The sequence below is a fragment of the Musa acuminata genome, chromosome BXJ1-10 (assembly GCF_036884655.1).
Source record: "Musa acuminata AAA Group cultivar baxijiao chromosome BXJ1-10, Cavendish_Baxijiao_AAA, whole genome shotgun sequence".
NCBI lineage: Eukaryota > Viridiplantae > Streptophyta > Magnoliopsida > Zingiberales > Musaceae > Musa > Musa acuminata.
Window position 1 is genome coordinate 25,102,501 of NC_088336.1, and position 13,636 is coordinate 25,116,136.

General features: G+C 37.5%; 2 protein-coding genes across 5 annotated transcripts; one reads left to right on the forward strand and one right to left on the reverse strand.

Moving 5' to 3' along the window:
* Positions 1–2,878: 2,878 nt before the first annotated feature.
* On the forward strand, positions 2,879–9,379 carry LOC135595711 (probable plastidic glucose transporter 2). 4 transcript variants are annotated; one of them, XM_065086968.1, is made up of 14 exons: positions 2,879–3,151; positions 3,235–3,346; positions 3,445–3,512; positions 3,605–3,737; positions 4,021–4,120; positions 4,226–4,338; positions 4,426–4,519; positions 5,913–6,066; positions 6,192–6,335; positions 6,415–6,488; positions 6,578–6,666; positions 7,899–8,013; positions 8,306–8,489; positions 9,168–9,379. In XM_065086968.1, the coding sequence occupies exons 1-13, from the start codon at positions 3,070–3,072 to the stop codon at positions 8,486–8,488; spliced, it is 1,461 nt and encodes a 486-aa protein (XP_064943040.1). In that variant the 5' UTR covers positions 2,879–3,069; the 3' UTR covers position 8,489; positions 9,168–9,379. The 4 variants fall into 4 exon arrangements, with proteins under 4 accessions (XP_064943040.1, XP_064943041.1, XP_064943042.1 ...); XM_065086969.1 differs by lacking the exon at positions 9,168–9,379 and adding an exon at positions 8,680–9,040; XM_065086970.1 differs by lacking the exon at positions 9,168–9,379 and having other exon boundaries at positions 8,349–8,487.
* Positions 9,380–9,544: 165 nt separating this feature from the next.
* LOC135595713 (cyclin-dependent kinase F-1-like) lies at positions 9,545–13,142 on the reverse strand. The gene is made up of 2 exons (XM_065086972.1): positions 12,585–13,142; positions 9,545–10,660 (listed from the first exon to the last, which is right to left on the reverse strand). The coding sequence occupies exons 1-2, from the start codon at positions 13,098–13,100 to the stop codon at positions 9,827–9,829; spliced, it is 1,350 nt and encodes a 449-aa protein (XP_064943044.1). The 5' UTR covers positions 13,101–13,142; the 3' UTR covers positions 9,545–9,826.
* Positions 13,143–13,636: the final 494 nt, after the last annotated feature.

Sequence of the window (13,636 nt, forward strand, 5' to 3'; positions counted from 1 at the left end):
GTTGTTAGTTGAACTCTGGAGATCTGTATCTTTTCAGATGAGATAAAACATTTTGCAAACTGGTTGCAGTGATATTTTTTCGAGAAGAGATTAGTTATATGTTATGCTAAGAGGTTGTTGTAGTTATCTTCACTGTTAGAGTTGAAATAAATCTACCAAGTTGAAGAGGAAACCGAGAGATGGTAGTTCTAATTTATACGTTTTGTTTGACAGGCTAGCTTTCTACGGGTTGCAAATTACAAGGGAAGGTGCACTTCTTAGGCTTGGGCTTAAGTCTGTGTGATTGAACCCAAAATCTGACATGAACAGATCTCCTTTTATTTTGGGCTTAAGTTCACTTTGAATCTTTCAATTTTGACTCTTTTGACTTTATCAAAAAACTCAAGCCTCTGACCTCCGAGGTTGAACCAAGCTAAAGTCCCAGACCCCTTTAAGAAATCCAGTTCCTTTTGTCAATAGGCTATTGGTAATTTAAAACTTTTCCAACAGCCTTTGGAGATGAGATGTTATTTCCAACAGCCTCCTTCTCGTTGGAAAGCTCAAGATGACAATAAGTTTTATTTTTCAAGGTGATGTCAACATTAGTAGTCACTACTACCATGGCTGCCTATGCTCATATACCTTGCCAATCCACTTTTGGCATGGCACTAACACCAAAAAATGCATTGGTTAACACCAAGTTTGTTATCCCAATTGGAACCTACTATGCTAGAAAGTAGCTACGCTCACAATGCCAAATTGTACCAGAGGTGCCAACACATACGAAGGTCAATTTATAGCTTGTGTGTGTTGGAATAGAGGCATGCCAATTAGAGGCATGTCATGATATTTTTTTGGCTTGACACTAGTAGAAAGATAATCAGTTTCCTCTATTGCATGTTGGATTTAATTTTCTATAGATTGTTATCTTATATTAATTACAATTAATTTATTCTCTGCAGCTATTGGAAACAATGATAAAAAATTATGGGAAAATAATTCACTTTAAGATATTTCTCTGTTGCTGATAATTCTCTGCAGCTATTGGAAACAATGATAAAAACAATGATAAAAAAATTATGAGGAAATAATTCTCTGCAGCTATTGGAAACAATGATAAAAAAATTATGAGGAAATAATTCTCTGCAGCTATTGGAAACAATGATAAAAACAATGATAAAAAATTATGAGGAAATAATTCTCTGTTGCTGAGAAAGATATGCTACACAAGATGGTCAAGATTGTAAAGAAGAAGGTTCTAGTTTTTTCCACTTTAAGATATTTTCTTATTTACTATCTTTTACTGAATGCTGAACTAAGTTCAAATTATTTTCACACAGTAACCTGATTCTCACGTTAAGGAAAAGATATTTACATTAATAGATACATGGCAAGAAGTTTTTGGTGGTCCATAGACAAGATATCCTCAGTACCATGCAGCATATCAGGAACTAACTGTTAGTATGTGTTTGTGCATTTTGTATTTCTTCAACGGTCTTACAGTTATTTTTGCTATATGATTTTTTAATTGCTGGTACATTTCAGAAATAAAGTGCTAATTGAACCAATTAATTTTTTGATAAAATTATTGTCAAACTATGATTCTATTGTTTTATATTCTCTGATATTATTTCTAATTTTCCTCCCTAAGAGAGTTGGAGCTGTATTTCCTTAGAGATCTGAGAGGTCTGCACTTGTATTTACGCCACAAACATGGCCTCTGAGATCCTATCCTCCGTCAGTGCGAAGTCCTGATTATCAAAATGAAACACCTGAATCTTCAATAGCATTTGATTTTCCTGCTTTGAGGTGTTTCCTTATTCTCATCAGTTATCTGCAATGAACTTCATCACACCTAAGCTTTGGTTCTGATACAAAATTTATTTAATTTTTCAGTCTCACAGAGATTCAGAATGCCAATGGTATATTTGGATTCTCGATTCTTAATATTTGGGATAATCAATATAAGCATATTTTAGAATTTTTCATTTCTATTTAACTTTAATTCAAACGTAATGATAAAAAGTTAGTTAGTTCATGTCCTATCGTACCTAACACTTCTCGTCTTTTTTGACCACTGCAATATAAGTATTTTGATGACTATTTAAAATTTTATTTAATATATATTAAATATTAGTTTGATGGTATAACAGACTAATTTACCAAAGTTCAAAAGCTCATTTAATATATTTTTATATCTTAAATATTTTTAAATATTAATTTAAATATAATATATTTTTAAAATATTAAATTATTTTAAATATTAATTATAAATATATTTTAAATATTTAATTATAATATTTTTATATTTTAAATATTAATTTATATCTTAAAATATTTTAAAATATTTTATATTTTAAATATTAAATTAATTATAAAAAATATATTAAATTTATTTATAAAATTTTAAGAGTTCGAAATTTCACGATATAATCCACAAGGCGTAGAACAAAGGCAACACTAAGAACACCGAACTGGAACAGCGGTGGAGTAGGTTAATTAAACTAGTTATTCACGAGTCCCACCGTCCCCGCCGCTTTCACTATGCGACAAACCACTTTGCCGGCCTTTTACACGCGTCCGGCTGTGGACGCCGCAGGCGACCTCAGTGACGTCGCCTCGTCCACACGCCTCGCGGCGCGCGGCGGAAGGCGCAGGTCACGCTGTCGGTCACCCACGTTGCCTTACGTTACGCACGCCTTTTAACGCAAGGAAAATAACGGCCGTTACGACCATTCTACCTCTCTCCCGCCTTTTCTAGAAGTGCGAAGAATACTTGTAAACCAGAAACTTGATGCTTAACCGAACGTTATAAACTTTATTATAACGGTTTTGGGGTGTCCGTTACACCGGCCATAAATAAGCGTACCAGATCTATATGTTGGCTTTAAGGTGTCGCCAAACACTTTCTTTTTTAACCACAAAAGAACGTAGAGGGATCGAAGGCCAATTTGTTACCTCTGTTATCTCTCGAGCTGGATACGATTCGATTCACTTCGATTCATCTGTCTTGTAACGATTGATGCGATCTTGATTGCTTGATCTCCAAGAATAAGCGCTGGAGAACGGGGGATCTGAAGCCGATCGGCGATGAACCTTAATTCGACCGTCTACAAGAGGATGCCTTCCAGGGACCTCGCTGACGACCTCGATCGAGGGGACGATGCATCAGGTGGTTGCTCTTCTTTTTTCTTCTTCGATTTTGTCTGATTTTCTCGGTTGTCCTGTGGATTTACGTTCGGGTTGTGGCATTAGCTGCGTTGGTGAGTGTGGTGGATCAGAACAGTGGCAATCCTTCCTGGAAGCTATCTTTGCCTCACGTTTGCGTCGCGACCATATCCTCCTTCCTGTTCGGGTACCATCTTGGGTGAGTGCTGTGGTTTGTTATTGTATTTGTTTGGGATCTATGGGGATGCGAGGGGTTGTATGAAGTTGTGGTCTCTGTGTGGATCTTTTGGATTGAAGGGTTGTGAATGAGCCGCTGGAGAGCATCTCGATGGATCTTGGATTCGCCGGGAACACGCTGGCGGAAGGTAATTTCCACAGCATCTGCGGTTTCGTGTTATACTACTTCTCCTGTGTTCATTTTGCTATGGTGGCAGTGACTGTTGTCGATCTGATATAGGTTTTGTGGTGAGCATGTGTTTGGGAGGCGCGCTCATTGGGTGCTTGTTTAGTGGGTGGATCTCCGATGGAATAGGGCGGCGCAGGGCCTTCCAGTTGACCGCGTTGCCCATGATTCTTGGGGCTTTTTTGAGGTAATACAAGATCGAAGATTCCATCAGGAATTCCTCCTCATTTTCCATTCAACCATCTGTCCTCTGGTATCAGTTTAGCCCCATTGCACTTTCCAGATGTTCTTTCATCTGTGTGTGAGAAACAAGTAACGTGCTCTCTGCATAGCTAGAAACAAGTACTGGATTTAGTCTGATTTCAAGCTACTAATCAAAATGATAAGGAATGTTTTCTTTTCTTGAGCACAAGAAGTCACTACTTGATATTTGCCGCTTTTTAAGTGCATTTCGTGGCATGCATCTGCAGTGCATCGAGTAGAAGTTTGGAAGGCATGCTTTTTGGCAGATTTCTTGTGGGAACAGGGATGGGTCTAGGACCGACTGTAGCATCGCTTTATGTGACAGAGGTATGCAGAATGTATATTTTGGATAATTTGTTTGTTCAACATCCACATTTACTTCATATTTTGTATCTGACTCTCTTTATTGTCCCAACTTGCTCATATGGTTAGGTTTCTCCTCCTATGGTGAGAGGTACTTATGGTAGTTTTATCCAGATTGCAACATGCCTCGGGCTGATAGCAGCCCTTTTTATTGGCATTCCAGTCAAGGAAGTGGTGGGATGGTAACTTATCAGATTTAAGAAACTCTTATTCATATATTCTTTGATTGCCTTTTCCCAAACAATTACAGACAAAACTCATGGTTGCAGGTGGCGAGTGTGCTTTTGGGTTTCTGCTGTTCCTGCTGCTTTGCTTGCTCTCTGTATGGAATTCTGTGCTGAAAGTCCTCATTGGCTTTATAAGGTCATCTTCTTTATCTCTGCTTCTCCACTTGTCCACCCTCTTAATCTGATATACTTGATCTTCTTCAGCTTCATAGGTTCTTATGCCCTTGCAAATGATGGTTTGGAAAATATTGGCAATCTTGACATTACAAATGATTTGAAAATCATTGACGAGGGTAACACAAGTTTTGGTTGATGGCTCATTTAAGTTTATCTCCATGTAGATCAATATAATAGAGTAACATAGAACAAAATGTTGAAGCATAAAAAACAGATTATCAAATCTATGACATGTAGGTTCAAAGGAATGTTTGTCAATCATCTTTGAAGTTGTATTGAAATTTTGAGAAGTACAGAAATATGTATCTTCTGATATCATAATATTAAATATTAGATAAATAAACTTGTAAATCAGTTGATTTAGTATTTTGAAGAGTAAAACATAGGTACAGTCTCAAGAAATCTTTAAATTCATGTTAGATTTGAGGAAAAAGACAGGTATATTCGAACTGAGATATGGACTAATTTAAAACTTGGCTCCGTATTAACTTTCCTAACAAGAAGAGTTGGGTAATATAATTGCCTATTCCTACTATCTCTATAGTTAAATAAGATCTGTGAACAAGATTACCCTTACCTTAGTTATTCCCCTGTTATCATAATTGAAATGGAAACTATTTCAAAAAAATTGAACGATGAAAACATACTTTGGTTTTTCCAAATATTGCTGGTCAAATCAACATAAATCAATGGTGTAAAAAATGTTAATGCATGAAAATAAAATAATTATGTAAGACCATTTCAAGTAATGATCCAATTGAATAATCCCAATCCAAATATTGCTTAATGACTGCATACAAAATTCAACTTGTTTTAATTTTTTTGTGTAATTAAATCTGTTTTTTCTATTTCATATATTAAATACATTAGATATGTTATTTTTATTATTTTTAGATTGTGTACATCGATCTTCCAAAACCCTCCATGGGTAGAAGCTCCTGCATCAGGCCGCTTTTTGATGTATATGTTAGAATTTTCTAAAAAAAAAAAATTTCATTGATAGGCCATTTAACGTCATATTTATATCCAATTATGATAGTCATCAACACTTAAGGATTGATTTTGAGATGATAGAACTGAGGATTTGATCGTAAGATTCTTTTATTTTTGCCATTTGGTCTACCACCCAGGTGCTTGTCTGCTATGTTACCACTCGGTAAGTTCCACTGTTAGGGATCATCAAGCTATTTTAGAATGTTGGAAGCTCTTAAACTTGGTTCCTCTTGAGGAAAGAAAATGATGTTTTAAGAATTTTGTTTTGGATTTCTATATTCGATGTGAAACTACATTAAAATTTGCAAAATGATATTTGTTTATGAGAGTACTTATGGCTGATTGTTGGTCTTCTACAGCGTGGAAGAATTGGTGAAGCAGAAGTTGAGTTTGAAAGGCTCTTGGGAGGATCTCATGTCAAGTCAGCAATGGCAGAACTATCCCGTTCAGACAGAGGGGACGATAGTGAAAGCATAAAATATTCTGAACTATTTTACGGCCGGCATTTCAGAGGTTCCATTGCATGCACAAATGCTTCATAAATCTTTGTTGACTTGTTCCCATTGTTCTTATATTGAATAATATATTTATATGTATATCTATTTGTTCATTGCATTTCCCTCTTTTTCCTGCTACAGTTGTTTTTATTGGAACGATGCTTTTTGCTTTACAACAGTTGTCAGGCATAAATGCTGTGTTCTATTTCTCTTCTGCCGTGTTTAGAAGTGCAGGGGTGCCATCAGAAATTGCTAATGTATGTGTGGGATTCGCAAATTTATCAGGTTAGATGAATGAGCTTTACTATTACTGGAATTATCATGACTTGGTAACAAGAAGCTTATTATCCTTATTACCTGACAGGCTCAATTATCGCAATGCTTTTGATGGACAAACTAGGAAGGAAGATTCTTCTTCTAGGAAGTTTTCTGGGAATGGTAAGCCAGCAATCCTTATGTATAAAACTTGTGTTGTGAATTTAGGTGGATATGTATGCAGTTCTTAGTTGTGTTTGTTGCTGATTCAGGCAGCATCAATGGGTCTTCAGGTTGTTGCAACAACCCTTCACCACCAAGATTCTTGGCATGTGTATCTCTCCGTTGGTGGAATGCTGTTGTGAGTACTACAAAATATTCTCGATGCATTTTTTTCTTACCTTGATTCTTTTGTTGGATTAAACAAGTATGAAGCCAAGCACAACTTTTGGGTTGTATAATCTAATCCGATACACTTTGGGATCCAAATTGACACAATAAGATGGCCTTTTTTTAATGACTAATAGCAACTGCAGTAGCTCATATATTCTAGTTGTCTTGTGGTTTTAATGAACATTGTAAGGAAGTGAGAAAGAGTGGACTTGCATCTTTCTTGGGAAGAAAGCGGAAGAAATATTCTTACCATCAATCTAGATGTTATCAGCAATTTAGGCACCACATTCAAATTATTTAAAGATGTCAATCATGCCCAGCTTGATCAGTACGGACAATTTCTATGTTGTAGATCATTGTTGAGCATATTTGTAATCATGTGGTTGCCTACTGCTTCCATTTGATTTGACCTGTCATGAAAGGCTGGGTTATTAGCAGCAAGATGAGCTGCCTGTTTGTGATAAGGAAGGCATTGTACATCAGAATTGTGTATATTTCTTACTCTTCCTCACTGTTCACAATATCTGTGTTGCTTGGTGTCAGGACCCGAGTCTGATGAGCCAACTGGCCAATAACTTTATTTTGGTCCTTCAACCACAGACCAAAATGCTTAAACGGGAGTTATCATAGTACACTCATTAAGCCCATATAAGCCAATCATAGTCATTGCCCACTTCCGATGTGGGACTAAGTGGGGTGTCACACTCTCCCCCACTCAATTAGCTTGACGTCCTTGTCAAGACCCAACATAGCCTGGATCGAACCCTAGCACAATGCATGTGAGGTTTAACTCAGTGGTGGCTCCACGCCGTGATGAGTTCTCTGACTCCATCCATGGGTATCCCTTTCCTACTCGAGTCTTCTCACCCTGCCCAAATGCTAGGTCGGCTCTGGTACCAAATGTCACGACCCGAGTCTGATGAGCTAACTGGCTAATAACTCCATTTTGGTCCGTGGTTGAAGGATCAAAATGGAGTTATTGGCTAGTTAGTTCATCAGACTCGGGTCGTGACACTTGGTGTTTTAGAACTTGATAGGTTGTCTTAATTACCTATCTAAAGCTGTAAATTCTGGCTTATTTTCCTCGTAAGTTGCTTCTGTATTATGTGACAAGTTAGGCTTGACATCGAGCCGTCAAGCTAATGAAGTTAAATTTGTTACTAGTTTATTTGAAATCATAAAATGACTTGACTTTTGCAGATTTGTCCTAGCATTTGCTTTGGGAGCCGGCCCAGTTCCTGGTCTACTTTTACCTGAGATTTTTCCCAACAAGATTCGTGCAAAGGCTATGGCTTTGTGCATGTCTGTCCATTGGGTAATGTCTATAATTTTTGTCGCTCTCACATGACATGCCATGAAAGAAAGTTTATGTCAAGCTGCTTTAATGGAAAATAACATGGCCAATCATAAAAACATAGTGTTTTTTGTTAACAATATAATACTTCACATTTGTTTCATTATCCTTGGCTAGCTCATTGATGATATGTATAGATATGAAAAAGGCTTTGTTCTGGCTAAAGTCGGCTGGTCATTCCTGTAACCGTTAATTTTTACACTTGCTGGATGTTTATAGTTAAGCAATATTTGTTGTTGTTTTGAGATTTCAGGTTGTAAACTTCTTTGTTGGTTTGCTCTTTTTACGGTTGCTAGAGCAATTAGGAGCAAAGATGTTGTACTCGATGTTTGCATCCTTCTGTCTGACGGCAGCAATCTTTGTGGGGAAGAATGTAATTGAGACCAAAGGCAAGAGTCTCCAAGAAATTGAAATCTCACTCCTGTCAGCTGTATAAGGTATGATCTTTTCCAGCTAGTGTTTGCTACAATCATGGTGATTAATAAAATACACTGGGACAAACTAAATTCTGCTTCTCATCCATGATATTAATCAGCCTTGTTCGAAAATGAGTTTTTGTCAATCTGACTTGGTGGTTTTATTTTCTTGAAACTATTATTATCGATTTCACACCTTACTCCATGAAAGAGTGGATAGTTGAATCGACTGGACAGTCTAGTTGCGGAATTGCAACTGCAAGGTGGTTTCGGAAACTCTCTATTCATGGGAGTTGTATCACTTATCAATATGCTTACCACGTTTGACAAACTTTTGAGCACATGAACTGCTTCGGGTCACAGACTGGCTGCTGTTTGAGCACATAAACTGAATGTAACAGTGCTTGGCTTGTTATTTATCCTAGGGGTTGGATCTTTGAACTGCATATGGGATGTAAAACTACAGTTATATCTTGCCATTAAGAATTTGTTTTTGGACTAAAAACGGAAGAGTATGTCACTGATTTTTAGAAGTAATCTATGATCAAATAAATGCCATCGAGTTGATTGAATTTGTTGAATGACTTTGAATGCCTTGCACCTTACACAGGTGATTCCTTTTTTTAGGGTATTCAGTGCGTGCTTTAGGAGCTATCATATGTGAACTGTAAATAAAATCCTGCCTCTGTACTTTTGCAGGTGGTAACAATGAAATGCGTGTGGGCTCTCGTCCTCGACGACAAGGCAATTATTCGGCTTCTGAGAGGTGTAATATATTTATGCCGGACAGTTCAATTTCATTGTAAAGGTAGCATTTATTTATTATAGAATACTATGTGGTCGACCTTTCCAAGTGCTTTGATGTCATTTGTTACCTGCCAATGTTAAAACGGACCGAGTGCATTTCTTGATTGCTGAGTTAGCATTACGATTTAAACGCACTGATAATTGAGTCGATGAACGTCATACGCATTTACTTTGGATCGGCTACAACACCACACGCCTGGAGCATCTATTCTTATTTCTCTATCTATCCGAATTAGAAAGGATCAGCGAAAAGGATTTAATAATAAGGATGCACAAAAAAGTGTAATTACTCAGTTTCATTTGATAAATTGGACAAAATGTTGCACTACAGAACCAAATCTGTCGATTTATGTTTTGAATGACAAGTGCCACCGGTGTGGCACCGTCTGTTTGGTTATTGTCATCGTTAACATAGCCTAAACTTCACCGTCTGTTTGGTGATGGGCCTATAAATCCTTAATAGCGCGGTAGAAACTAATCACATATAAAGGTCGTTGCTGGGGACTCACTATGAATGACTTTGACGGCCGACGCAATAGTCGTTGCCAAATTCATTCCCCTGGAGAACTCTCGTTGTTATCTTCTTTGGTTGGAATCTTCAGCTCACTCGCAGGCACAGGCAGAGGTTCTTCGGCAAAGTAGCTATCATGGAGCAGCTCGGCCGCCATAGCTCGAGCAGCAGGATTGTAGCTGAGCAGCCTCCTCACAAGATCAACTTCAGCAGCAGACCTGTCGGAAAGGCATGCTTCCAAGCCAATCGGGCTATCAACCTTCCCGAAGGAGATCTTGTTATAATCAGGCAAGTCTAAGCAACCTGACCAGGTTTCTTCTGTCAGGTCACCCAATACGCTGATGATTTTACTCAGTTGATCTACGTCTGACGTCCCTGGAAATAGAGGATCTAAACTGAGAAGCTCTGCAAAAACACAGCCTAGCGACCAGAGGTCGACCTCTTGTCCGTAACTTGTCGATCCGTAGAGTAGCTCAGGAGCTCTAAAACACCTTGTTCCAACACATGAAGTCAGAGCACCAGATTCATCTACTATATCATCTTGTGCCTCATCATACGTATAAGAGCCCTTGAGGGGATCTACCTCGATGTCACCTGTACTGCAGGTGGCCAGACAAGATGTATCGCCGTCTTGCAAACTCATATCCTTATCGCTGTCGTACATCATATTCTTTGCTCTCATGCCATACAAATCCTTCATGTAGTCATCTTCGTTGACATGCCGAGGACCTGGGATATTCTGGTTCTCGGGTCTTGGATCGTCGGGCCATGATACATTCCCCTCGTGTTGAATTGTAGGTTGTTGCTGAATCCATGTCTCGTTCTCTGGATTGATATCAAGGGATGTCAATCTAGTTTCCTGAAGCATCATCGACTGCCAAAGACAAATAGATTCAACAATCACTGACAGAAAGCTGTTCATATATCGAATACAATATCTACAGGTTGCAAAAGTATAATTCAAGTGACAAAGGAAAAGCAAAGATAATAACAAGAAAAGGAGCTAACTGCAAATACATTTACTGTCTAAGCTGACACGGTATATTTTTCTGAATGCTTCAGTTTCTCATAGATGTAACTGTGTATATTATTATTTCATAACAAAGCAAAATGTCAAGAACATTGTACACACCAAAAGTGACAATAAAATTAATTCATTTAAGAGAAAGATTACTAAAATTCCAACATGTACAAAATACATTTTGTAATTCAGAACTAACTGATAACACACCCACAAAAAGCTTCTTTGAGATACCACAAGAGAAAGATTATGTAAAATATTATATGTTTAAACTACAATGCAGAGCCAATATGCTTTTCAGAATATATTCAGTAAAGTATATATATATATATATATATATATATATATATATATATATATATATATATATATATATATATATATATATATATATATTATTAAAGTACATGTATACATTATTTGTTATCTAGTGAGTTTAAGTATCAGGAGTCACAGCATTTTAAGCAAAAAAAATAACTGCATTATTGGTTTAAATGTATGTTTCTCATTCCATGAAGCTAATGCCCTTTGTTGTTAGTACTCACAACCTTACATCACAACGAAACCTTTCATATGGGAACTCTAAATCATGTGTATATCTTTATAGTTCTTTCCAAGCTTCTACATTGCTTATCGGAAGTAAATATCCTCTGCGTTCAGACTTCAAAAAATACATATTTAAAAATTCTTAAAAAATACATGTTAAATACAATTTTTCATGTATTGAGTTAAATCCATTCTCTCCCATAGTTTTAATCCACAAGTTCAATTCCACAACATCTCCAAGTTTGAGAATCTTCCTCTTTATATAAAAGTGATTTTCCTACAAATACAACTACTTCCTCTAATTCTTTTTTTTTAACTTACCGAGTCTTTCAAATAAATTTTCTACTGATCACTTCAATGCCTCAACATATACCACAAGATCCTGAAGTTTCATCTTTTTTCTGGCTTAATCTCACTTATAGTAGTTTCTCCACCATAAACCAATATTTTCTGACCAATTTGCACTAATTGCTTATACGCTTTCATCAAATATCGGTGAATGTATATCTATTTTCTAATCTCAGTAGTAGTATATCTTTCATGCAAACCTTCATCATCTTTGATGTTATATAGATCCATTTAATCTCCAGTCTTCCTTTCTTCCTGAAATAGTTCCACATGTTCTTCCTGGCCATCTTTGGAGACATATCGTAACCAGTATCTTATGCCTTAAATTTCACCTTTTCCTAACCATTTAATATTAAGTCCAAATTTCATTACAGAAAACTTCACAATTTACCAACCTCTTTATTCCATCATCGATTATTTCATAGGTCAAATGACACTTTTAGATTCTCTAAAGTTTTTTACTATTTGTCTAATCTTGTTAGCCATCAAATCTTATTTTATATGATATGCAAAGGTCTGGGGTTAGCCGATCCAGATTTGGAGCGACTGGGTGCAACATTCAAGCACCTGAAAGAGTAGAAGACAGATCAAACTCAGACACAAAGGTACATAATCAACCAAGTCTCTGTTGGAGTTGGCCAAGAACCACTAGTTTCATCCAATTCCAACCTGTTCATATTGAATTCCTAACAACCATAATAGGTTATTATCAGAGATGTTCAAGCTAATCTTATCTTATCCAAACAATTATTCGGTCAATCTCTTCTGATTCCAATCGATCAACATAATCTGGGCGATCAACCGATCTGACCCAATCCTAGCTTGGATCCCCCTACCAATCTGAGAATGAAGAAAGCAGATGATGATGAGCTCTGATTGATACCTGTCCGAAATCCGCAAGCTTTAGAACCCCATCGGCCGAGATCAACAAGTTCGACGGCTTGAGGTCACGATGCACCACCGAGCTCCGGTGGCAGGCCTCGACCCCCCGCAGAATCTGGAGCATCCACTGCTTCACCTCGCCGACGGCGATCCCCGCGCCACCCCTCTTCGCCTCCAGGATGACGGCGCCTAGGTCGGCGGGCAGGAATTCCAGCACGAGCACGGCGTCCTCTTCGTCCTCGTTCCAGAAGTACTCGATGAGGTCGACCACGTTGGGGGCGCCGCGGAGGGCCTGGAGGGCCTCGATCTCGCGGAAGGAGCTCTGGTAATCATGTATCTCCTTTAGCGCGACGACCAGGCCGTCGGATCGGCGGCGTCCGCGGTATACGTCGGCGTAGGCGCCGGAGCCGATCCGGCCGAGGATCTCGTACCGCTCTATGATCTCGCCGCGGCCGTAGATGCTCCAGCTCCGAGACGAAGTCTGCGACGGCATCTGCGGCGGCGAAGAGGAATCCATGGAGCGTCTCTTGGGTGCGTTCGGTCAATGGCGGAGGGAAAGAGTAATCCAAGAGGATGAGATCGAACAGAAAATTATAAGAATTCATATCGTCCAATAATAGTTTTTCTTTTTTTTTGCGGACCTCTGTTTTTTCACTTATTTATTATAAAAATAGCGATTAAAATAAAAATAAAAAATAATAGCTCATATGTTTATTCAATTTTATTATTATATTTTTAATGAATAAAAAAAGAACGATTTTTGAAAAAAAAAAAAAAAAAGGCACTTTTTTTTAATTTATAAAACTTAAATTGCTGCTCTTTTTATATACTCTCCAAAATTAAAACCATTGTTAGTAATTAATTAAAAACTTCTTCAATGTTGTTTGTGATGTAAAATTTTGTTATTGTGGTGCTTTGAAGTTTCTTCTTTCAATCAGTATTATATACTTCACATTTTGATACATCAGGTAATTTTCATTGGTGATTTCATGCTATTATTTCTTATCTTCTTTACATTGGTGATTCTTCATCCCTTCAGGTTCATTTTCTCTG

Coding starts and splice junctions, on each gene's coding strand:
- LOC135595711 (XM_065086968.1), top strand. CDS start 3,070: ATGAACCTTAATTCGACCGTCTACAAGAGGATGCCTTCCAGGGACCTC. Junction 3,347..3,444: donor CTGTTCGGGTACCATCTTGG/GTGAGTGCTGTG, acceptor TTTGGATTGAAG/GGTTGTGAATGAGCCGCTGG. Junction 4,520..5,912: donor GTCCTCATTGGCTTTATAAG/GTCATCTTCTTT, acceptor GGTCTTCTACAG/CGTGGAAGAATTGGTGAAGC.
- LOC135595713 (XM_065086972.1), bottom strand. CDS start 13,100: ATGGATTCCTCTTCGCCGCCGCAGATGCCGTCGCAGACTTCGTCTCGG. Junction 10,661..12,584: donor AGCTTGCGGATTTCGGACAG/GTATCAATCAGA, acceptor TGTCTTTGGCAG/TCGATGATGCTTCAGGAAAC.